This window comes from Salvelinus namaycush, chromosome 18 (assembly GCF_016432855.1).
Source record: "Salvelinus namaycush isolate Seneca chromosome 18, SaNama_1.0, whole genome shotgun sequence".
In the NCBI taxonomy this organism is placed as follows: Eukaryota; Metazoa; Chordata; class Actinopteri; order Salmoniformes; family Salmonidae; genus Salvelinus; species Salvelinus namaycush.
In genome coordinates this window covers 6,732,468-6,757,024 of record NC_052324.1, presented here as the reverse complement: position 1 = coordinate 6,757,024, position 24,557 = coordinate 6,732,468, and the positions used below count along the sequence as shown (strand labels likewise).

The window sequence follows — 24,557 nt, the reverse complement described above, 5'->3', positions numbered from 1 at the left end:
ATGTGGGCAGGCTGAGGAGGTAGAGGGGGGTCTGTGGGTCTGCTATCCTGGAGATTAGCGTGATCCACCATCTCTCTCGACATGATGGGCTTTTCAGTGTCCCACTACCCTGACCGTGACTCTCTGAACTCTGAAAGCTTCTATCTCTCTGTGTGTGTGTGTCCTGCACTCTCTTTGACGGGTAATGGCAGCATCCACTTTTCACCCCTCTCTGTGGTTGGAGATGGCTAATGCGGTGTTCCACTCTGAGCGCATGCGTAATACCACCTGTGCGTGTGCGTGCATGCGATAGGCTGTAAGCGAGATAAGAGGAATACACTGGGCTTTACCTCAAACTCAGCCAGGCATACTAATTTAACTAGTCAATTCGATGTCTTATTTCCGCTGATTTGCTACTAAACCAAAAAACACGATTATTATCAGCTACACATTTTCAAATTCTATTTCATATGTTTAGTGAATATGTTTGATGTTTATAAATATTATGATATACAGTTGGGTCTGAAATTATTGATATCAAACAAATTTATTTACAGTGGGGAGAACAAGTATTTGATACACTGCCGATTTTGCAGGTTTTCCTACTTACAAAGCATGTAGAGGTCTGTAATTTTTTTATCATAGGTACACTTCAACTGTGAGAGACGGAATCTAAAATAAAAATCCAGAAAATCACATTGTATGATTTTTAAGTAATTCATTTGCATTTTATTGCAAGACATAAGTATTTGATACATCAGAGAAGCAGAACTTAATATTTGTTACAGAAACCTTTGTTTGCAATTAGAGATCATACGTTTCCTGTAGTTCTTGACCAGGTTTGCACACACTGCAGCGGGGATTTTGGCCCACTCCTCCATACAGACCTTCTCTAGATCCTTCAGGTTTCGGGGCTGTCGCTGGGCAATACGGACTTTCAGCTCCCTCCAAAGATTTTCTATTGGGTTCAGGTCTGGAGACTGGCTAGGCCACTCCAGGACCTTGAGATGCTTCTTACGGAGCCACTCCTTAGTTGCCCTGGCTGTGTGTTTCGGGTTGTTGTCATGCTGGAAGACCCAGCCACGACCCATCTTCAATGCTCTTACTGAGGGAAGGAGGTTGTTGGCCAAGATCTCACGATACATGGCCCCATCCATCCTCCCCTCAATATGGTGCAGTCGTCCTGTCCCCTTTGCAGAAAAGCATCCCCAAAGAATGATGTTTCACGGTTGGGATGGTGTTCTTGGGGTTGTACTCATCCTTCTTCTTCCTCCAAACACGGCGAGTGGAGTTTAGACCAAAAAGCTCTATTTTTGTCTCATCAGACCACATGACCTTCTCCCATTCCTCCTCTGGATCATCCAGATGGTCATTGGCAAACTTCAGATGGGCTTGGACATGCGCTGGCTCGAGCAGGGGGACATTGCGTGCGCTGCAGGATTTTAATCCATGACGGCGTAGTGTGTTACTAATGGCTCTCTTCAGGTCATTGACCAAGTCCTGCCGTGTAGTTCTGGGCTGATCCCTCACCTTCCTCATGATCATTGATGCCCCACGAGGTGAGATCTTGCATGGAGCCCCAGACCGAGGGTGATTGACCGTCATCTTGAACTTCTTCCATTTTCTAATAATTGCGCCAACAGTTGTTGCCTTCTCACCAAGCTGCTTGCCTATTGTCCTGTAGCCCATCCCAGCCTTGTGCAGGTCTACAATTTTATCCCTGATGTCCTTACACAGCTCTCTGGTCTGGGCCATTGTGGAGAGGTTGGAGTCTGTTTGATTGAGTGTGTGGACAGGTGTCTTTTATACAGGTAACGAGTTCAAACAGGTGCAGTTAATACAGGTAATGAGTGGAGAACAGGAGGGCTTCTTAAAGAAAAACTAACAGGTCTGTGAGAGCCGGAATTCTTACTGGTTGGTAGGTGATCAAATACTTATGTCATGCAATAAAATGCAAATTAATTACTTAAAAATCATACAATGTGATTTTCTGGATTTTTGTTTTGAGATTCCGTCTCTCACAGTTGAAGTGTACCTATGATAAAAAGTACAGACCTCTACATGCTTTGTAAGTAGGAAAACCTGCAGAATCGGCAGTGTATCAAATACTTGTTCTCCCCACTGTATATGTGTGAAGATAGATGGATAGATAGATATCTATATTTATATTGTGAGGGAGTTGTTCAATATGTCCCCTTTTAATGACTGAGTACTGTGTACTTATTTATTTATCATCAAGCTCATGTTAAATGTTTTTTTTTTTTTTTTTTTTTTTTTTTTTCTCCCCATAAGTGAAGTTGTGTTAATATGTGACAGTCTGTATGTGTATGCACTGTGTGCCGGCTATGCCTAATAGAGGTGGCTTGTGAATGCAGCCCTTTCATTTAGAGCTCCTTTAATGGGCTGCGTGGAGTCTTTAGCAGTGGCTCGTCTCAAGCCCTTCCTTGTGGATAATTGCACTTTGAGTCCCCTTTCGCCTGAAAACCAAGCTCATTGCAGCCAAAAGAACCCCCCCCCCCCCCCGCAAAAAAAAAATCCCAAGTTGTCCTTGTGTAGAAAAGTAGATTCTGCACTTCAACACCTTTTCACATTAATATTTGTGATGGGTCCATTCTGCGGCCAGAGTTTCTGTTCTCCCCCTTTGTTCCTGCGTTTGATGTAATGGAGGCAAGGACAAAAAGGAGAGCAGGGAGAGTGTGTGAAAATGGTAGTTAAGTGGGCTTAAGGGGTGCTTCAGTACTTTCTGAAAGGCTGGGCCTCTGAATAGCCTCTCGGAGTGCTTAGCTGCAGTGTAGTAAACAAGACAGGTTCAGCACAAAGGTGTGCCTCAAATGACCCCCCCCCGTCCCCCCCCGTCCCGTCCCACCCCTGTGACATCTGGCCAATCCCAGGAAGATCTGGATGCTTTTCTCATCTCTCCTCCTCCACTTCTCCCCCACGTTTTGTCCCCCCATATCTTTTCTCTTTCTTCTTTAGCTGGAAGGAGGGTTTGTTTTTGTAGTCCCGTGTGTGTGGGGTTACCCCCAGCTAGCCTCATCCCCAGTTCCTGGGTGGCTCAACTCTTTTGTTTGCTTAATTGCGATGAGTATAATGTACTAGTCTCTCGGAGGTCCGCGCAAGACAATTAGACAATCCAGCAAATTTAATGAGACACCGCCAGTCGCCCACAATCCCCCAGCTTTTGGAGCCACCCTGGTCATTTGGCACTGGCGGAGGGGGAAGGTAGTGGGCTGTGTGTGGGTGTTATGTATATATGTGTCTTATAGAGTGTGGGTTGCCTGAACAAATACAAGAAAAGGTATCTTGTTTTCAATTGAACATACTTTTTTGGGTGATTCCCATGGCTGGTCCACTCTGGGTTTACTCTCAATCCAGTGGAGGATCGGTGCTTCCCCGGTAGGCAGGCATTCCTGGGAATGGGCCGGTAACGAGCAGCGATTATCCCTTGCACCCAGGGATTGGAAGGAGCACTTCACATTGTCATTCCCGTAAGCAAGAGGGATAGCCGCAGGGCCTCAGTGACTGATGGACCCTGGGGTGGGACGCCACAGGCCCCTCTCTCTCCTGCCCTGCACCAGACACAGATAAAGACAGCCGGACCAAATGGGAAATATTAATAAGCCATTTATTATATCCCTTCGCTCTTTGCCGTATGGAGATTAATTAATAACCGCACTTCGCCGTAGTCAAGTGACCCTAATTCGCAAGCGCAAATCTACACTTGTATGAAGTTGTGAAGGGCAGTGTTTTTTTCTCAGCCGCTCTCCTTTTTCCTCACTAATCACGCTGTTACAACAAAAGACGGGCTCCATTATTACGTCTGCAGCCCAGAAGAAAGGAAATGGGAAAGGGACAGGGGTTGCCGTCGCCTGACACCCCACGATTAATCTTCCAGTAAGCGTTGTCAGCCAGAAACAGACAAATGGATCACTCACATTAACCGGGGGAGTGTAGGTAAGGGCTTTAACAAGCGTTTACCAGAGTTCATTTTCTCTCTAATGAAGAGGGGAATAAGCGACTTAAAGGTCTGTCCTCCCGGCTGAGGAGGAGAAGAAGGATGAGAAGGAGCAGGATGAGGGAAAAAAAGGATGATCTCCTCACTGCAGGCGTGTGTGTGTGTGTTTGAGGGAGGTTGTGTGTCTTCTGGTGGTCAGGCGTCGCCTGAGAGAGAGCAGAGAGCCCTGAGCCGGCTGTGCTGTGGCCCCTGAGTCCTTGGCCTACATCACTCTCGTCCTCCACTTTAATGAGAGTAGCAGCCAACCAGACGAGCCCACTGCTGCCACTTTACTAGCCTGGCCCTACCCATTTGACCTCTCCTACACCTGACTCGTGGTCCACCCGTCTGCCTGTCTGTGTTTGTTGATCAGTAGCGGCAGGACTCGTCAGCTTCTCATCTCTGACCAGGATAGCGCTGGGTAATAGTCCCACGCCTATACACTGACCTGCCCATCCATGTCTGAGGACGTCGGGAGATGACGTGGTAACCAGCCACTAGGGGCAACAGTGAGCGCTGTTACCTTCAAGTAGCTTTCTGTTTTGCTAGGGCACTGTGGACGGGAATGGCGGATGGGTATAAGCATCTACGTTTGATTCCAAAGGTTGCAAGTTGTTTTTGAGATTTTGGTTTTAAGCCTATCCCAGTCGTTAACTCTTACCTCAACCATTCAGAGTTAATGCCTAACCTTAAGATTTTGGAGTTAATCCCTGAATTTAACCCTAATCTTAATAATGTAACCTTAAATACTTCAACATTTGACTTTTTCAGCTACTTCGAAATTTGACATTCGTAAAACATGGATTGAACGTCTAATTCTGACGTGAGACTGTGAGAGCTAGTCGGACCTGCCTCTATACTGTCATCGGCATGGCAAAGACAAGACAAGCACACTTTAGACTGCCCACTACCCTTATAGGAGTCCCATGGGTTTTGAGTGAGTATGATATTGTTGAGGCCAAGATGCCTGGGAGGAGGACAAGAGGGGGGTGTCTGCCCTTATGGGAATGAGCTTGGCGACACTCACAATCTCGCACACATTGTTTGTGAACTATTTGCACACACCTATAGAGCAGTAGGAGTTTCGGGTTGTCTCGCGCCCCGACACCCCAACCCAGGGGAGAGTGAGAGCGAGACGAGGGAGGACGAAAAATCTCAACGGGGAGATTTATTTATGCAGCATGTATTATACATGTCTCTCTCCTTTCCAAGCTGTCTGGCCTGTTGTCATCTGACCAGGTCTGGCCAGACAGACAGACAGACAGACGGGCGGACGGGCAGGGTATGTGATATAAGGGGTACGTTTCCAGGACATCTCAGCAGCCCTGTCCCAGAGGTAGCCTAGCGAACACACAGAGAGACAGGCCCGTTGAATAGCTAATGCCGCCCCTGTCTGCCCCCCCCCCCCTCTCGTCTTGACACATGCTGGATAGAATAGTGATGGTTTGGAAAGGCCAGCTACATAATAAGAGGAATGCTGGACAAGTATCAAGTATTTAATTACATTATGAAGTGGTTGTTTCTTCAGGTCAGTCAAGGACCTAGTTTTGATGTATTTTGAAATGTTCTGCTGCTGGTTAGTTAGGGATACAGTTTGTTAATGTTAGGGTTACAGAACATGCTACCTTATTGGATGGGTACTATAGCGATGCAACTGTATATGAATACTTTAAACAATGTGTGTAGACCTTTGTATTTTGTATGTTATGATTTATTGTTAGTTATTGGTATTTTCTTGTTTTCTATTATTTGGGGTTAAAGTCCAGGAGAATTTCTAGGATCACTTGTCTTTCCGCTGGGGTGTGTGGAACACTTGATAAGGGAGTACGCCTGTCCGTTCAACAGTCGATAAGAGTTAGAAGGATGTGCGGGACATTGTTTTCCTCTGAGTCAAAGCACCGTTAAAAACGGCTCTCGTCTCCAGTGCTGCGTGGACATCATTACAGCGATAGGAGCTCTCGCCGACCCCGAGTTTGACGACAACGGGAGGAGAGGCTTGTCTCTTTATCACGCCGTCTTCTGCAGAAGGAAGCGAAGACGCCGTTTCACCCCCCCCCCCCCATGCCTAAACATTTTTAATTATATCTTCTCCCAAGTAGCGCGCCTCAGTAACCAAGGAGCTGACATTGATGCATGTGCTGATAAATCCACAAACACTGGGAACGAGATTAGCAGCGATTTTTGAGGAAAGGTTGACAGCTAATTTTGCGCAGTGGTCGCGTCTCATTTAGGAGTGATGCTTTTTGATAGAGCGCCACGCCAGAGATTCCGGCGTCTCACGCCGGGGAGGGATGCGCGACTCTTAATGCGAGGAGTTCCGTGGCCTTAGCTCTTTTTTTAGATAGTTTTTCTTATTTTCTTCTTCTCTCTCTCGCCCTTACCAAGCATTTTGCCTGCTTCTCCCCCCCCCCCCCCACCTTTGATTGTGCAAGCTTCAGTTAGGATAAAATATTCACCACCGTGTGGGTTTAACTTGCTTCATTTGACACTACTTGAATATGGGGAGTACCTGTGGTCACATGTAGGCGACTAAAGAGGGAAAAGGCAGCGTTTTGAAATAATCCCCTTTAATCACAAGCAATGACAGGAGTAGAAGCCTTTCTGTTTCTCTCTATGGTACTTTGTTATGTGTGGTTTTAATATATTTGCAGGACATGGGCTGTTTATGGTAAATGAGCGTTTCATTGTCCTTCTATTGCATCTTATCTATCTGTTGTCGATGCGTGTCCATCTGTCTGCTCCATCTCATCGTGACTTTGATGAGAGAGAGAGAGACGTAGAGGGAGAGAGACGATCTTGATCATTTCTCTCAATAGATAGACACAGGCAGATAACAATCATATCTGCCACATCTGAATCCCCGTGTTTTCAGATGGAGAAGGGCCTCGCAAACCACTGCCCCCTCCGCCCTCTCGCCAACAAATGTTGTGTCTGTACGGAAGAAACATCTTGTAGTTTTTCTCTTGTTCTTTTTTTTATGCCCGTCCTTTTTTCTTTCTCTCGGAGTCGGCTCCCCTATCTTTATTTGCAGGCAGCTGACACCTTCTTTCATTTTTCTTTGTCCAATTTTTTTTTTCTCCCTCTTTTTTTTCTCTCCATCCGTCCCTCTCCATCTGCTTTCGCTTTTGTTTGCTCGGGCCCTCTCTCATCCCAACTTGATAATGAGGAATGTGGTGTGACCCTGACCTCCATCGGCATGGATACGACCCCTGACCCTGCCATGTGACCCCCCAGTCCCCATTTTGACAGCTTGATTAATTACCTAGTGTTATGATTTATGAGAAAGCAGTATGTAAAAATAATAGACAACAGGTGGTCTTCAAATGTTATTATATTTTTTTAAGAGGGTGCTGCTGGTTGTGGTGGTGGGATGGGGGATTTATTTTAGGACTGCCTTGAACGGTTAACCTATATTAGAACCTATTTTCGGGAATGTCCGAGGTCAATAGGAAACGATAAGCTTGGTTTATTTTGTTGTTTCAAGGAAGACTCTTCCGTACGTGTGTAGGCCTATGTGTATGCCCCTTTGTAGAGGATAAAGGGGATTCCATCATATTTGCGTAGCACCACGTGTGTCCTCTCAAGCATGTACTAAGCCATGTGTTAAAGACACTATGGAAAATGGTCTGTATTACATGCACACACACACACACACACACACACACACACGCAGTCCTTCAACCCTTTTTTTCTGAGGTCACATCCTGAGAAAATTGCCAGAGTAAATGGTAGGGCAGAGCTGCAGCCATGCCTGCTGTTAACACTTTAAACAGATGTTGAGACTGGCTGCGGCCACCTCACCTGACTCTTGTACCTATGGTGCAGTTCTAGTGACGAGAAGGCAGGTTACCATGGTAAATATCATCTTTCATAAGGCTAGCATGACATGTTGCTTGGTACACATACTTACTACTAACGAAAGCAAGTTACATTATGCTTTCCTATGGTTTTGTATGGACACACACACACACACATATATATACATAATCAACAATCCCAGCAGGACCACCAGCTTGCCCCTGGCCTTCACTTTCTGGCCACAATAACAGGGCAGAGGTCAAGGGATTCCACTTTAACCCCTAAAGGTCGCTCAGGGCCTGTGGTGTTCACTAAGATTAATACCTGGGCCTGGTTACTAGGATCTCATTATTCACCCCCAGACATCCCCAGATTACAGCCTGGATGTCAGATCACAGCTCCAGAGCCAATCCCGCCTCCTCAAGCCCAAGCCCCTAGTCCCAGCCCCTAATCCCAAACCCTAGCCTCCAAGCCCTATAGCTGCTGAGTGACCAGATGTAGACCTAGGGGATCAGGCATCACGTGGCCTCGGTGGTTTGGCTTCCTGCAGGTCAACTTGAGTTACGGTTATGTGTGGTTGTGGAGGTGTGTGACCCTTCTCTTTAGTGGTTTACAGTTCTCATTGCTGGTGAAAACAATAATTATAACAGAGGGGAGTTGTGGACATTGTGCGTGCCATCTCTCCCCATACAGTCTTGCGCACACATACACACACGCGCACCTGTCATACAAAGATGCATACATAACAAAGGTATGTACAGTATGTAATGCTTAGGTTTGCTATGTGATGTGATTTATAGAAGCCCTTCATTGGCCCTGGTCTGTTGATTCTCTACATACTGTATGCCCCCCCCCCCCCCCCCCCCCCCCCCCCACACACACACACACACTGGTCACCAGTTGCCTCCAGAACCATCCTCCGGTGGCCCTGTGCCGGGCCGAGCCGCCTTCTGCCTCCCCCTCTCTCCCCCGGCCATCTCCCCCACTCGGGTGCAAGACTCTGATTTATACATTAAATAGTTGGACAGGAAAATAGGGAGGCACCGATCATTCCATGATCTATATCTCCCCTCCATTAAAAATGGATGTGTATGCTGAGGGAAGACAATAGAATATATAAATCACAATGCTAACGGCGTAAGAATGGGGATTTTTGTATTTATTTCCAGCTAGCCCTACCTCAGTGTGTCTTTGTCTCCCTAGTATGGCCTCAGAGCTGTGTGGACCTCGGGTACAATCTACTGTACAGACACTTACTGTAGGTGACTGATTTGATACCCAAGGATACAATACTATTACAGTGCAATACGAGGTAGGTTCTCCATGTATTTGAGGTGTATTTGAGGGGTAATCATGTTTCTAGATGATCTATTAAACTAATGTTCTGCTTTACGTTCCGTATGCTCCTCTGTTTAATCTCTAGTAACGTTGGGTCAACGTTGATCATCTGATCAACACATGGTGAAAACTATAGCAGACTGGTTCGTGTAACCACAGGAACACAGGAGTGCGTGCGTGTGTGTGTTCACTGTCACTTCACCGTGAACGCTTGACACGTTGCCCTCGTGTATTTATTTATTTTTTGACAAATGACTTCTGTAACATTTACTTGCACAATCGATAGCTCTGACAAATTCCACCTGACCGTTGATTAATGCTCCGTCCAGCCCCCACCACCACCCCACGGTGTGCCGTGCTGAGAGCAGATGAAGCAGTGTGTGCTAGTGTATGCATCACCATAGGATGGGCTCTCCAAGAGTGTGTCTGTGTGTGTGTCTAAATCTCTGTCTGTGTGTGTAGTTTCATCAGACAAGAGGAATTCAGTATCAGCCTAATCTCTTGACATGTGTTGTGGAGTTAACACAGCCACAGTCCTTGTGTGTTGAAATGGATGGCTCTTACCATAGTGTGGTTCAATGGAGGCAAATCCATGTTATTGGTTGTCTTCCTCACGCTCAAATATGCCTGGGACTTGCTATAGTTTGCCACTTACCTGTGGCGGTCCTCATGAGAGCTAGTTTCATCATAGCGCTTGAAGGTTTTTGCTACTGCACTTGAAAACACTTGACATTTTCCACGTTGACTGATCTTCATGTTTTAAAGTAATGATGGACTGTTGTTTCTCTTTGCTTATTTGAGCTGTTCTTGCCATAATATGGACTTGGTCTTTTACCAAATAAAGTACCAAATTGTGGCAGCAACCCTACGTTGTCACAACACAACTGATTGTCTCAAACACATGAATTCCACAAATTAACTTTTAACAAGGCTCACCTGTTAATTGAAATGCATTCCAAGTGACTACCTCATGAAGCTGGTTGAGAGAATGCCAAGTGTGCAAAGCTGTCATCGAGGCAAATGGTGGCTACTTTGGAAGAATCTCAAATATAAAATATATTTTGATTTGTTTAAACACTTTTTTGGTTACTACATGATTCCAAATGTGTTGTTTCATAGTTTTGATGTCTTCACTATTATTCTAGAATGTAGAAAATAGTAAAAACGAAGACGGATACTGTACAGGTAGGGGTCATCCATTCTATTGGAAGCGGAGTGTATCAGAAAGAGTGAATGAGAGTAAGGGAGCGTAGAGAGGGCCTCGGGAGATTTGGGCTATCTTCTCTGGTGTCAACCAGCTTCTACAGTAGCTCAGAAAATGAAAGGAAGCAAAATGTAGCCGAGTTGCTGAGATGAAATCGTCCAGGAGACGTATAAATAATTGAGATGTGAGGGAGCCTTTGCTTTTCTTCAAGTGTGTTGCTCGTATCGCTGACGCGCGCGCGCGTGTGTGTGTGTGCGTCCGTGCGGAGGTGCTGAAAATAAACAGGTCCAGAAGAGAAGTAGAGAGAGGGGGGGGGGGAAGGAGAGATGTAAAGTCAGACATGAAAAGATTCTGAGGCACAGGGGGATATGAGCCACTCCTATTCTCCTCACTTCCTCCCCAACAACGCTCCACTTTGAACTCCTGTATAAATATTCAGTTGAGCCTGTAAACAATATCTAAATGAGCACACATCCATGCCCAAGGTTAAACTTCCTTGTTTTTTCACTCTGAACAGAACTTGACTTGTTAGATAAGGTTACTGTGGATTAGGACATGGCCTAATTATGCTAATGTTGATCATTATTCTAAACACAGTGAGGATCACAGAGACTCGTTCAGGTTGTTATTAAAAGCGGCATTGAATTGACTGTCTCTGTACAGTAATAAACAATGTTGTTGTACGAAGACACCCACTGTCTATTAGACAATCAATTTGGTTTGTTTGTGGTTGTGGGTGCTTTTGTTGGTGTGAGTGAGTGAATCTATTTACTTGGGACAGTAGTATAGATTACGGCAGCGACAGGATTTTAACGTTTAGTCCTTAATGCTTGCACGGTGGTTAGGCTATTAGCTGGTCAAAATGAGGCTACATGGAAAGTGGAATACTGTTAATATGACTGTGTTAGTGTGGGTTTTCAGTGAATTTATGTAAACCACGAAGCTCGTCTGCAGGAAAATTCTCAGCATCAAACGAGTGATCAAATGATGATCCTACATCTATATATGTGTAGAAGGGCTGGTCTTGGGGGGTGTGAGAGAGAGGGGTTGGGGGTGTGAAGGGCTGGTCTTGGGGTGTGTGAGAGAGGGGTTGTGGGTATGTGTATATGTGAGAGAGGGTTGGGGGGGGGGGGGGGGGTACAGTGTCTTAATCTGACAGTGCTTTGTGAGCTGTGTGGTTTCTGGGAGAGACGAGGAGAGGGGGATAATGGGCCCCTGGCTGCTGAAAAAGCCCACGTGGAGCCGGAGACAGGCAAGGTCACCCAGAGCAGGGGTGGCCCTGAGAGAGAGGGGGGCCTGCCTCAGCCCATTTCATATTCGTATTTCCATTCCCGCATGCTCCACCACCAGGGCCTCCCATGCTTCTCTATGGGCTCAAAGAGAAAATCTCTCTCTCTGCCTCTCTCTCTCTGCCTCTCTCTCTCTGCCTCTCCCACCTCCATGCTGTCTACCTGTATCTCAGGTATTAGTGTAAGGCTGTATTAATGTTTCATCTCAATAGAACACATTGTGGCAGCATCATTATCTGCTGAATTAGCCGCGAATGTGTGTTCATGAATTGAGACCGAGTGTCTAGATGTGGCTTTGATTCCCCACGTTCATTTTCCGGGTTGGTCTTTTTTTTTCTCTCTGTCTGCCTTGGTGCCTCCTATCCCCAGTGTAGCCTCCAGACATGTTGCCGCCTTGTCTCCCTCCCTCGCCGTCTGATTGGTTGGACAGTGGCGAGCGCGCCTTTGCCCTCTGCCTGTCAAGTCGCGGCAACCAATCACGGGAGGGCTATCACAGAAACAAGGAAGCATAGCCGATGGTGTCGGTACAGGGAGTGTCAGCTGCCCTGATACTAACACAAGAACAACCCCCCAATAGGGATTAGACAGAGCGTTGCCAGCCGTAGCTGATAATGCAGCGAGCACATACAAGACGTACACGGTTTCATTCAGATACAGATTCCCTCTCACATCGGTGTACAACGCCATAGTATACACATTTGTATACACGTTGATACACCCATCTTCCTAAAGCTCACAGCGCTACAATATATTTTCCTTAAAGCACACACACACACACACACACACACACAATCATCCCCTTTCCTACCCACATGCCCCCTTGACCACTATCAGCCATGCTTTGTACCTGTCAAGTGCCTGTCCTTTTTGCTGTGCCCAAAGGCCGTGTGTGCTACATGAGAGCTCACACATCAAAGACTCCACACACACACACACACACTCACACACACACACACACTCACACACAGAGGCGGTTTTTGGCCGCCTCTCTCCACTCACACACGTTTCATTTCATTACAGCCCAACTGTGAACATGGGGATAGCGTCTTCTTAAAGGGACGCCTTAGCCTTGGATTTTTTTTGTCGGCCCTCCTTTAAACCATGCCACTGAGAAGGCAGACAATGGTTCGTTACCGTTCCACTCTCTCACGGCCAAATATGACCACAGTCTGACCGCGTAGCTTTATCAAAGCGCGTTGGGTCCAATAAACAGCCCGAGCGTTAGAAATGACCCATCAATATATCCCCATTGACGCGCAGCATTTGCGTTTTATCCTTTGTCGATACGTATCTGCACTTTCTTTGCGAACTGATTAGATCCATTGATGGCGTTGAATGGGATGTATAATAAGATCTGTGTGTGTGTGAGATGTCAGGCTGATACTCGGCGCGGCGTTAGTGACACACCGGGAGATGGAGGAGGGCAGAGACTGACGGCAGAGCAGGGCTTCCTGAGCGGCGGCCATTGTTGTGCTATCTGAGGGGAGTCGGCTGGTCTTCGACAGGCCCAACAAAGGAGCGCTAAAGAGTGTCCGGAGAGGGGTGACGGGGGTGGGTCCCCCCTCGGAGGGGCCTGGGTGACCCCTCTGACCGCTGCCCTCTGGGCCAGGGCTCTGTGTGGCGGTGGCACAGGGCACTCAGGGGCATGGGAAGGGTGTGTGTGTGTGTGTGAAGCTTATCCTGCAAAGCTCTGCATAAAGAAACACTGACGCAACATCAGTGTCCACACCAAGCGAGAGCGTGAGATTCTTTTCAACGCTGACAGGCAATCGAGACAATCAGCGCTAACTAGGGTAGTAATTATATTCATGTGTAATAGTACTTCGTTATAAATTATACATATCATTTGTTGTTAAATACAAGTTCAGCAATTTTTTTCCCTCATTACATAGCGATGGCACCACCTTTAATAAAAAAAGACCTTGTACTTACTGTTGGCATTCACTTTAAAGATATTCAAAACACCAGAATACATTGACGATTTAATAAATAACCTCTGCAGTTCAGCCTCTTAACTCTCTTTCCCCTTAGTGTAAAAAGCCTTTGCTGTTGGACAGGACAGCAGGGTGAGAGCGAGGGAGAAGACCCAGAGACCAATGTTTGCCTGAGACCGCCTAGACCTTTCTCTGTCGACGTAAATGATGGTTTCCGACTTGGCGATGAACCCGTGGCCCTACTGCAGAAGTCTGTGATGCTGGGGAACACCGGTCCCTCTCACAGTAATGCTTCAGGGTGACTGGGCAGCACTAAGGGTTTGCCACAATTAGCCCAGGCAGGGCTTGGTCACACAGGGCTAGCATTAGCACAGTAGGCTTAATGTTGTTCACCCATTAACGCTTTGCCCTATGTGCTGCGTAGATCTTAGGCACATGGATTGATGGATGGATGGGTTGAACACTTCGTGTTTCTGTGAAGGGACTCTCCCTTTATCTATCTCTTTCTTCCCCAATCCATTTCTTTCTTTCTTTCTTTGTCTTTTATTTCCGGCTCCCTCTCCTCTTTCTGTCTCTCTCCATCCACCCTCGCCCTTTGTCTAGTTCTCTCTCCCTCTCGTTCTCTTTCTCTCTCGTTCCTCATCTCTGATTGAGAGGAAGACAGTGTTGCCAGTCATTTTCCCAGCCTGCCACCAGTGGGCAGTGGCACAAAGCTGGAGCGGACCTCCTCTCCTCGCCTCCTCTCTCCCATCTTCCTCTCCTCATCCTCTCCGGTCGTAAGGTCCGTGTGAACTGCTCCATGGTGGCTGTGCCAACAAAGACAGCCCCGGGCCTGTGCTGAACTGAGCTAAGCCACTTTAATAGAACCTGACCTATTACTTTACCCCTCCCTCCCTCCCACTGCAGATAGCTAGTATGCCCAAAAGAGGAGGAAGATGAGAAAGAAAGACGTTTCCCTTCCAGCTCCGCTCCCAGCCCAGGTGGTGCTGTGGTGCGGGGCCGTACGTGCAGCACCTAACACACAGGAAGTAAACTGAACTTAAGTCAGAGCCAACAGCCGAGGAACTCCTCTAGCTAAAGAATCCTGTAAGCTCCCTAATAAAAGGCTTCGTCCGTATAACGTCAACATGCGGGTCGACACTTTATATCAATGTGTGTTATGATGTGTGGAACAATGGGTTTTATAGGGCTTGTCAGTTATTTGTTTGATTGCTATTGTTTGACTCGTTTTAATGGACAGCTGTCAGTGATGTCACTGACGGTGATCCTGTACTTAATTTGGTAATAGCCATGTTGTTTTTACAGAAGCAAACTGGAAAAACAAATGTATTTAATCGCGTTTGTTTCATTTAGCAACTTCTCTTTCGGTCTTAATATTGTGATTCAATTCATTCTTACTTCATTTTCTAATTGAATATATTTCAACTCAAAATATTTGTCTAGCGATTTAAGGTGTCGGTGTCAGAGATTTTGCGAAATAGCTATGACCTAAAATGCAAAAATAGATCCTAATAAAGTGTGCCCTTAATTAATACTTGTATAAAATCATTATATAATTGTTTGTGAAAGTACTCCCACTACTACTGCAATTTGTCTTATTTGAGATTGTCTGAAAGTTTGATTCTAATCATCCTAAAGGGAGTGGTGGGGGCTTTGGCTAAAGCCGTCGGTCGGAGAGAGTGTGAAAATAAGAATAATTTTATAGTCTGGGGACGTGTGAAAGTGTCATTTTGCTGTTGTCAACACACACCAGGTGCTAATGTGTGGGGCAGGTTTGACATCGATGGGCGGAAGAGGGACACACACATTGTGTTAACACTTATTAAAACGGAGGAGACGTGCTGCAGTGTGTAGACAGTGTGTGTGATGGCGTCTCTGGGAGGAATCAGAGCGAAATTTCCTCACTTACTCCTACACTTGTCTTCAAAAAACCTTTTTGTCAGTTCAGATCTGCCAATTTTTTTGTGTGTTTAGTGCGTGTGTTCGGTGCGTCTGTGTGTGTGTGTGTGTGTGTGTGTGTGTACAGAGGGAGAGTGTGTGTGTGAAGTGCTGCCAAAATGGAAAAGGAATCCCTCCGTTTCCTGCTTTAGTTTGAGAGTGCTTGGGATAATAAACACACTTAATTAAAAATGTCTTCAGAGTTGAAGAAGTCACTAAGGCCTTGTGGAAACTTCCCCTGACCATAATAGTTTCTGCCTGTTTCAATTCCGAACAACTTACAGGACATTTTCTGACTTCCTTATCTTAGTTTTACAGCATAATGCCATTTAGAATTTGTTTGTTCATTTGTATTTTGTTTCTGTTAATAGTTGTATGCCCCTTGTTATCCTCACAAAACTTGAATTGCAGTTACGCACGCACACACACACACACACACACACACACACACACACTGATCACACACATGTATACGACAGCCCCTAACTCTTGAGTTGAGTGATGGAGGGATCAATTCGTTTTGATAGTAAGTGACACCTGGCCTTTGGACCCAATGCTATTCACTGGCTGAGACTCCTGTCACTGAGTTCTAATCCTGCATCCAATAGTTCTGACTCCTACCATACCTAGTCTGTCTGTCTCTCTTGCCATGGCAAGACGGACCGTCTCTCCCCTACCACCCTGGCACAGATGCCTCTCACTATTGGCCATACAATAACTCACTTTGATTATTGTATGGGCGTCAACTGCATTCACCTAAAAACACACGCACACACACAGCCAGAGACACAGAAGTGAGTCGGCGGCGGACGCGTAGACTCTCTAACATTTGTGTGTGTTGTCTTCCAGGAAGGCTACAGTGTGATGGTGCTCAACCCCAATGAGAACCACCTGGAGGTGGAGAGGCCGGCCAAGCCCACGCCCCTGCTCTCCCCCGAGGCCTCGGACGAACCCGCCGAGAAGAGAGAGCGCAAGGACGACCGGGAGAGCAAGAAGAAGAGGGACTTCTACGAGAAGTACCGCAACCCGCAGAAGGAGAGCGAGACAGAGCAGATCCCCATACGGGTGAGCGAGGGAGGGGCGGTGGTGGAGGGGGATAAGAAAGTGATAGACAGCGACCTAAAAAAAATGGATGGGGGAGGTGGATGGGGAGAGTTTGGGATCGAGGGAGGTGGAGAAAGGAGAGGGTTACAGAGGGAGGAAGGAAGGGAGGGTGAAGAGGGCGAGAGAGGGAAAGAGAGGCTCTCTTGTGTGGTCAGGCTGTGTGCAGTGTTAACCACATGGCGCGCTCTCTCTCTCTTTCAATTTTCTCTTTCTTTCTTTCTCTCTCGCTCGCTCGTCAGAGCAGCTCTGTCCCCTCAAACTGTTGACCGCTGGGATTATGGTCTTCCAAACACACACCATATATACACCACCTCATCACACACACACACACACACCACCTCATCACCCACACACACTAGCACGTCACACATAGTCCACCTTCCCATACTCTCGTTCTTCGTCTCTGATTGATAATGGAATATTTCAGTGATCAAAACAAATACGTCCAGCGTTATAGGAAATGGAATCAAAGGTGCCTCAATTCAGTCCTTCCGTCACACCTAACATAACCGGACTAAGGTGACGTCATCTTCAAAGGCTTTGACCTGTTGTCCATCCACACAGACTTTGTTTCTCTTTACGCGGTAGAGCGTTTGTAGGGTGGTCTGTAGAAGGCCAGTTGTTGGTTTGAACGTGACGAGAATGTAAGGGGACGCTATCCTCTTTGTCTCCTCTCGGGCTGATGGCTGTAGCGTCACACCAGTGTTGCCTGTACATGTGCGGGCGCGTGCATACGCGTCCATACGTTTTTGTGTTTGTGCTGTGCATTCGTGCACGTGAATGTTTGCGTGTGAGAGATGCCACTCGGTTGCCTCTGACGGGCCTTGTGGTCTCACTGGGACTGACGGGCTGTGTGTGAGCTGTCAACAGTGCCTCTCTTCGCTCCGCCTGGCTCTCCTGATAGTACCTCTACCACACTCTAATATGGGCTCATTAGCAGTAGCGCTTTAGCTTACTCTGTTATATCGCAAAAGCGTCTGCTAAATGCCATATATATGATTATATTATCGCCTTAAAGATGGCTTCAAGCCCCCATCATCACTGTCTAGCTCACTCTTACATTAGACATGTTTTTTTGGAGTAAACTTTTTTTTAGTGTGTTTAATCGGATGTGGCACAATATTGCACGGGTTGCTTACACATTTGCACATTGTTAGATGCGTATGCACTAGGGTTCAATATTTTTCCGGTATTTTACAAATGTTCCATCCTAACAATAAATCACTTTTCTCCCGGGTAACCCGGTATTTCCCGCCAAAACCAGAAGTGTCATTCAAAAATGATAAACCATGTACAGTACCAGTCAAAAGTTTGGACACACCTACTCATTCCAGGGTTTTTATTTGTTTTTACTATTTTCTACATTGTAGAATAATAGTGAAGACATCAAAACTATGAAATAACACATATGGAATCATGTAGTAACCAAAAAAGTGTCTTATATTTGAGATTCTTCAAAGTAGCCACCATTTGCCTTGATGACAGCTTTGCACACTCTTGGCATTCTCTCAACCAGCTTCAGTCACCTGGAATGCATTTCAATTAACAGGTGGGTGTTGTTAAAAGTTCATTTCTGGAATTTCTTTCCTTAATACGTTTGAGCCAATCAGTTGTGTTGTGACAAGGTAGGGGTGGTATACAGAAGATAGCACTATTTGGTAAAAGACCAAGTCCATATTATGGCAAGAACAGCTCAAATAAGCAAAGAGAAATAGCAGTGCATCATTATTTGAAGACATGAAGGTCAGTCAATCTGGAAGTGCAGTCGCAAAAACGATCAAGTGCTATGAGGAAACTGGCTCTCATGAGGACCGCCTTGTCTTTGTGAGACGCAGAGTAGGTAAACGGATGATCTCTGCATGTGTGGTTCCCACCGTGAAGCATGGAGGAGGTGGTGTGATGGTGTGGGGTTGCTTTGCTGATGACACTGTCAGGGATTTATTTCAAATCGTTGACATTTAAGCATAATGGGTTTATTAGAGAGCTTTGATCTAAAATTCAAGCCTGATGCTACCTGGGCCTGATGAACCATAGATTAAATACATTTTATGAGCCCTAAATAAAACACATTTAATGATCCCATGCCAAAAAAAGCCAAAATGATTGTGCCGTTATACAGTACATATATGATATAGGCTACTGCACATTACACATGACAGAAAAATATAAAAGCCCATAGATATAGCTAGATATATGCTCTCTTGGGTAAATAAATTCAACTAGCTCCAGTAGGCTAATCTTTTTGAGTGTGAACTATATTACTGTTTTGTATTGTATGATACTGTATTATATGGACTGGAATTACGCACATCGTTCAAACCGTGACGAAGCAGGGAGAGAACATGGGATGCTGATGCAGCACATGTGCCCTTCAAAGTTACAAGTATAGGCTAGGAAATTTGATGACATTTTTTTATATACAGTAAATGGGCTTATTTGCATAATTAGTAGGCTGATGCATATATACCTTTTGATAATATTTAGTAGCCTACCTCCTCTTTCTCTCTCTATTGTTGGTTCATTCCTTCCTCGCTTTCAACAGTCAAATGAAATAAGTTTCGCTGTCCTTATCTTCATCATTCTAATGACGCCCTTGAATAACACAGGACTAGAATTAGATGTTGAAGGCTTTCACTTTTGAGTTCTATTGGCTACTACATTTAACAATCAGCAAACAACAGCTTCAAATATTCTGTTGGTATAAGAAATGCTAAAACGATGTCCAGCAAGCTATTCTAGTCTATCTTTTCCTGCATGGGACTCCAAGAGCTAAGGAGCTTTTTTTTTTTTTTAAGGAGAGGCCTGCCGAGCACATGTGCGTGGTTATTGTTCAAGAGACAGAGGCTAGAAGTTAGACGCTTATTATGCATAACCCATCATGATTTAGCTAAATATAAGACTAATACTGCGTTGAATGTATTACCTGAAAGAGGTAGGCTAGGACGTGTGTGTATATATAGGGCTGTATATCAATCTAGAACAGGATGATCTATTTTGCGTGCAATTTGAAAGGAATTGATGGAAAGAGGCCAAGGCTGTGAGAGAGTGCTCGCACGTGCACTGATTTAAAGCAACAATAGTGGAGTGAAACACGGTTTTAGAACTCTGCGGGTGCAAAGTAAAAACTAAGGTGACCCCCGAAAGCCAGATGGAGACGGGTAATTTAGACACGCATTTGGTCTTTATATTACTTGTAGCAGAAAAAAACTGTAAAGTTTCCGTGATGGGATGATAGGTCTGCATGCATTGTGAACTCAAATCAAAATCAAATTGTATTAGTCACTTGCGCTGAATACAACCTTACAGTGAAATGCTTACTTACAAGCCCCTAACCAACAATGCAGTTTAAAAAAAGAGTTATTAAAGTGACTATGCAAGTAACAGACACATCTCAATGATAACAACAGAGAGTGGCAGCAGTGTAGAAGGGGGGGGGGGGGGCAATGCAAATAGTCTGGGTAGCCATTTGATTAGGTGTTCAGGAGTCTTATGGTTTGGGGGTAGAAGCTGTTTAGAAGCCTCTTGGACCTAGACTTGGCGCTCCGGTACCGCTTGCTGTGCGGTAGCAGAGAGAACAGTCTATGACTAGAGTGGCTGGAGTCTGACAATTGTTAGGGCCTTCCTCTGACACCGCCTGGTATAGAGGTGCTGGATGGCAGGAAGCTTGGCTGGGCCGTTCGCACTACCCTCTGTAGAGCCTTGCGGTCGGAGGCTGAGCATTTGCCATACCAGGCAGTGATGAAACCAGTCAGGATGCTCTCGATGGTGCAGCTGTAGAACGTTTTGAGGAACTGAGGACCCATGCCAAATCTTTTGAGTCTCCTGAGGGGTAATAGGTTTTGTTGTGCCCTCTTCACAACTGTCTTGGTGTGCTTGGACCATGTTAGTTTGTTGGTGATGTGGACACCAAGGAACTTGAAGCTCTCATCCTGCTCCACTGCAGCCCCATCGTTAAGAATGGGGGCATGCTCGGTCCTCTTTTTCCTGTAGTCCACAATCATCTCCTTTGTCTTGCTCACGTTAAGGGAGAGGTTGTTGTCCTGGCACCACATGGCCAGGACCACAACTGCGCTCCATACCGAGATGGTGTGTTCCCACCCAGAGTGTTGATGATTCATCGTGCCATAGAGAAGAGAGATTTAGACAGATTTAGACACACATCATTTAACAGTTCCATTTCACGCCATGCTGTTCATTTAAATGTTTTTTTTACAATTTACCGGTTTCTCTCAGTTATTTATCCCGGAAAAGGGAAGGGATTTGGCAGTACATCTCGGTAACCGGGTTCCCGCAATTCAACCCTAGTATGTACAAACACATGCACAGATACAAGCACGCACGCGCGCACACACACAACACATACATTATAACACAAGGATCAAGGCTCTTAAGTGTCACCTCTGATATTGACCTCTGGGTGTTTTTTTGTGTGTGAGGGAGGGTGTGTGTTTGTATTTATTAGTGATCCCCATTAGCTGTTGCCAAGGCAGCAGCTACTCTTCCTCGGGTCCAAACACATTAAGGCACTTACATCCCACAACAACAAAAAACAACTAAAAAGTACGTCATGTAACATTATTTCACCACTACATATCTACCATACAAAAGTTATAATACCACCATACAACAACATTACAATGTACGTGGGTGTAAAGTGCGTGTGTGCGTTTGTATGCGTGTGTCTCTCTTCACTGTCCGATTTGTTCCATAAGGTGCAATTTTATCTGTTTTTAAATCAGATTTTACTGCTTGCATGAGTTACTTGATGTGGAATAGAGTTCCATGTAGTCATGGCTCTGTGTAGTGCTGTGCGTGTCTCAGAGTCTGTTCTGGACTTGAGGACTATGAAAAGACCCCGTGTGGCATGTCTTGTGGGGTATGCATGGATGTCTGAGCTGTGTGCTAGTCATCTGAACAGACAGCTCAGTGCTTTCAACATGTCAATACCTCTCACAAAGACTAGTAGTGATGCAGTCAGTCTCCTCTCGAGCCAGGAGAGATTGACATGCATGTAATTGATGTTAGCTCTCCATGTACATTTTAAGGGCCAGTCCTGCTGCTCTGTTCTGGGCCAACTGTTGGCCCTCTTTGTGACACTTGGCCATATGACTGGGCAGTAGTCCAGGTGTGACAAAACTAGGGCCCGTAGGACTTGTTTTGTTGATAGCAATGTCAAGGAAGCAGAGTAGCACTTTATTACGGACAGATCTCTGCCCATCTTAGCTACCGTTGCATCAATATGTTTTGACCATGACAGTCCTCAACTTGCTCAATTTCCATATTATTCATTACAAAATGTAGTTGAGGTTTAGGGTTTAGTAAATGGTTTGTCCCAAATACAATGCTTTTAGTTTTTTAAATATTTAGTGCTATCTTATTACTTGCCCCCCCATTCTAAAACTGACTGCAGCTCTTTGTTAAGTGTCACAGGGATTTCACTTGCTGTGGTAGCTGACGTGTACAGTGTTGAGTCATCAGCATACATAGACACACAGGCTTTACTCAGTGCCAGTGGCAAGTCATTAGTAAAGATTGAAAAAAGGAAGGGGCCTAGACAACTGCCCTGGGGAATGCCCGACTCTACCTGGATTGTTGGAGTTAGACAGGTAACTCTCAATTAGTCAGGTAACTCTCAATCCACGATATAGCAGGGGATGTAAAGCCATGACACACACACATTTTTAGCAGTAGATTATGATCAGTAATGTCAAGAGCTGTACTGAAGTCTATCAAAACAGCTTCTTATTATCAGTTTCTTTAAGCCAAACACCAGTAATTTGTGTAAGTGCAATACATGTTGAGTGCGCTTCCCTATAAGCGTGCTGAAAGTCAGTTGTTAATTTGTTAACTGTGAAATAGCATTGTATCTGGTCAAACACAATTGTTTCCAAAAGTTTACTTAAGGTTGGTAGCAGGCTGTTTGTGCGACTGTGTGTGTGTGTTACAGAGAGAGGTCAGACCTAGTGAGGAGCAGAAAGATAGAACTGTGTGAGCATATCATCAGAGAGGAGATGAAGGGGAAGAGCCCATATTAATATCTTAATAAATATTTCAACTGGAATATCTCCAAATTCACATAATGCGGAGACTCTCTCTCTTTCTCTCGCTCTGTCTCCCTCCCTTTCTCTCTCTCTCTCGATCTCTCTCTGAAACATTTTGCACTTTGTGATGCTAGCAGCGTGAGATCGTTAGTGCAGTCCCACCCAAGGTTTTTCCAGTTCTGCAGGAGGACATACAATATTTTTCACACTTTGGCATTAGCCTATAGTTGGGTCGTTCCACCAATTCCACCTTTTGAGATGTGTAACTTGGTGCAAAAAAACTTTTGATTTCACCTGATTTTAGCATTCTAGCATAAAGAGCACATGTTTATTGTAATAAAAAATATGTTTTCCCATCTCAAGAGGTTTTAAATAAAATGACTATAGTAAGAACCTATAAAGGGCCAAATACAGTAACAGGGTTGACGATTTCATCTTAAATCAGCCATAAATCCTTTTTTGACAGGGGAAATGGATTTAAGCAGCACACCTGCTTTTACACTATGATTTGACAATTAGATGTTCAATGTAAAAAAAAAAAAAAATGTATGTATAGTTTCACCATATTAAATCGACTTCAGTTCACATAAGTAAAAAAAAAAAAAAAAAAAAAAAAAATGTTTTTACCTTAAAATGAAACACTAATTACATAAACAATAGTCTTCAGAAATGACTTTTGTCAAAACAACAAAATATCTAGGGCTTTACAATGATGGTGAAAACCTCCAAACATTTCGGGGTGAAGTGTGTTAAAAATCTTCCTTGAAGAATGGGGGGGGGTTGGGGGGAGGCTTCCTACATACTGTGCATCTACATAAAATTAAAATAAATAAATATATATAGGGGAAACACTGTGGATGGCTGCCAACGCGCCGAGACAAGGGCACACTGACAGCAGTGACTGGCGGTTTGCGTGTGTGTGCCCGCATGCCTGTGTGTATGTTGTGTGTGTGTGTGTGTGTGTGTCTACAAATTCTATATCTATGATTTTAAAACTCAGAAGAAGTACATCATCCTTATGCAATATACATGTAACCGCCAAAATAAAGGAAGCAGGTGCTTACACACAGGTGTGGTTCCTGAGTTAATTAAGCAATTAACATCCCATCATGCTTAGGGTACTGTGTAAAAATGTCCTAGTTGCCCATTATTTTGGCTACTGTGGCTAGAAGAAGAGGTCTGTGACTTTTGAAGAGGGATCTTAAAGGGGGTTTAAAGGGTCTGTCCGTCTGTGTCCGTCTGTCTGTTTCACCAGATCTCAACCCAACACTTATGGGTGATTGTGGAGCGACGCCTGAGACAGTGTTTTCCATCAACAAAACAATGGAATTTCTCATGGAAGAATGATGTCACATCCCTCCAATAGAGTTCCAGACACTTGTAGAATCTATGCCAAGGTGCACTGAAGCTCTTCTGGCTCGTGGTGCCCCAACGCCCTATTAAGACACTTTATGTTGGTGTTTTGTTTATTTGGGCAGTTTACCTGTATGTCATGGTCATTTCGTCATGACTTTAAACATGATTTACTAAAATAATCATGGGTAATACAAGGTCCTTGTGTGATTGGTTGACGTTTTAATTATTCCAAGCACTCCTCTCTGATGCGGTGTTCTCTTCTGATATAGTTGGGGCTTGTTGCTGTTGAGTTTGATCGATGAAGAGATACCCCAGGATGAGTCGTCTTTGGGGCCATACGGCACAGTGACCTCTGCCCTTTGAACTGTGACCTTAGACTCAGCAGGGTGTTAGTTTATTTGAGCCCCTCTCTCAATCGGCCCCGCCCCTTCTCCCTAGGACTTAGCTCGTCACTGCACCTCCTCAGTCACTCCCTTGCTTTGGAGTAAGCTTTCACACACACACTCTCTCACACACACACACACAGATAGACACACACACAGGTGTAGAGTAGTATGCAGCAAAATGCAGGGGGGGTGGAAA

General features: G+C 45.2%; 1 protein-coding gene across 1 annotated transcript in view; it reads left to right on the top strand.

The window, feature by feature from the left end:
* The window catches only part of fam172a (family with sequence similarity 172 member A), a 193,387-nt gene that overhangs the window by 49,225 nt on the left and 119,605 nt on the right, over window positions 1-24,557 (top strand). Inside the window, exon 7 of the mRNA XM_039013177.1 lies at window positions 16,324-16,539. Within this exon, the coding sequence (XP_038869105.1) occupies window positions 16,324-16,539 (216 nt within the window). The remainder of the gene's footprint in view (window positions 1-16,323; window positions 16,540-24,557) is intronic.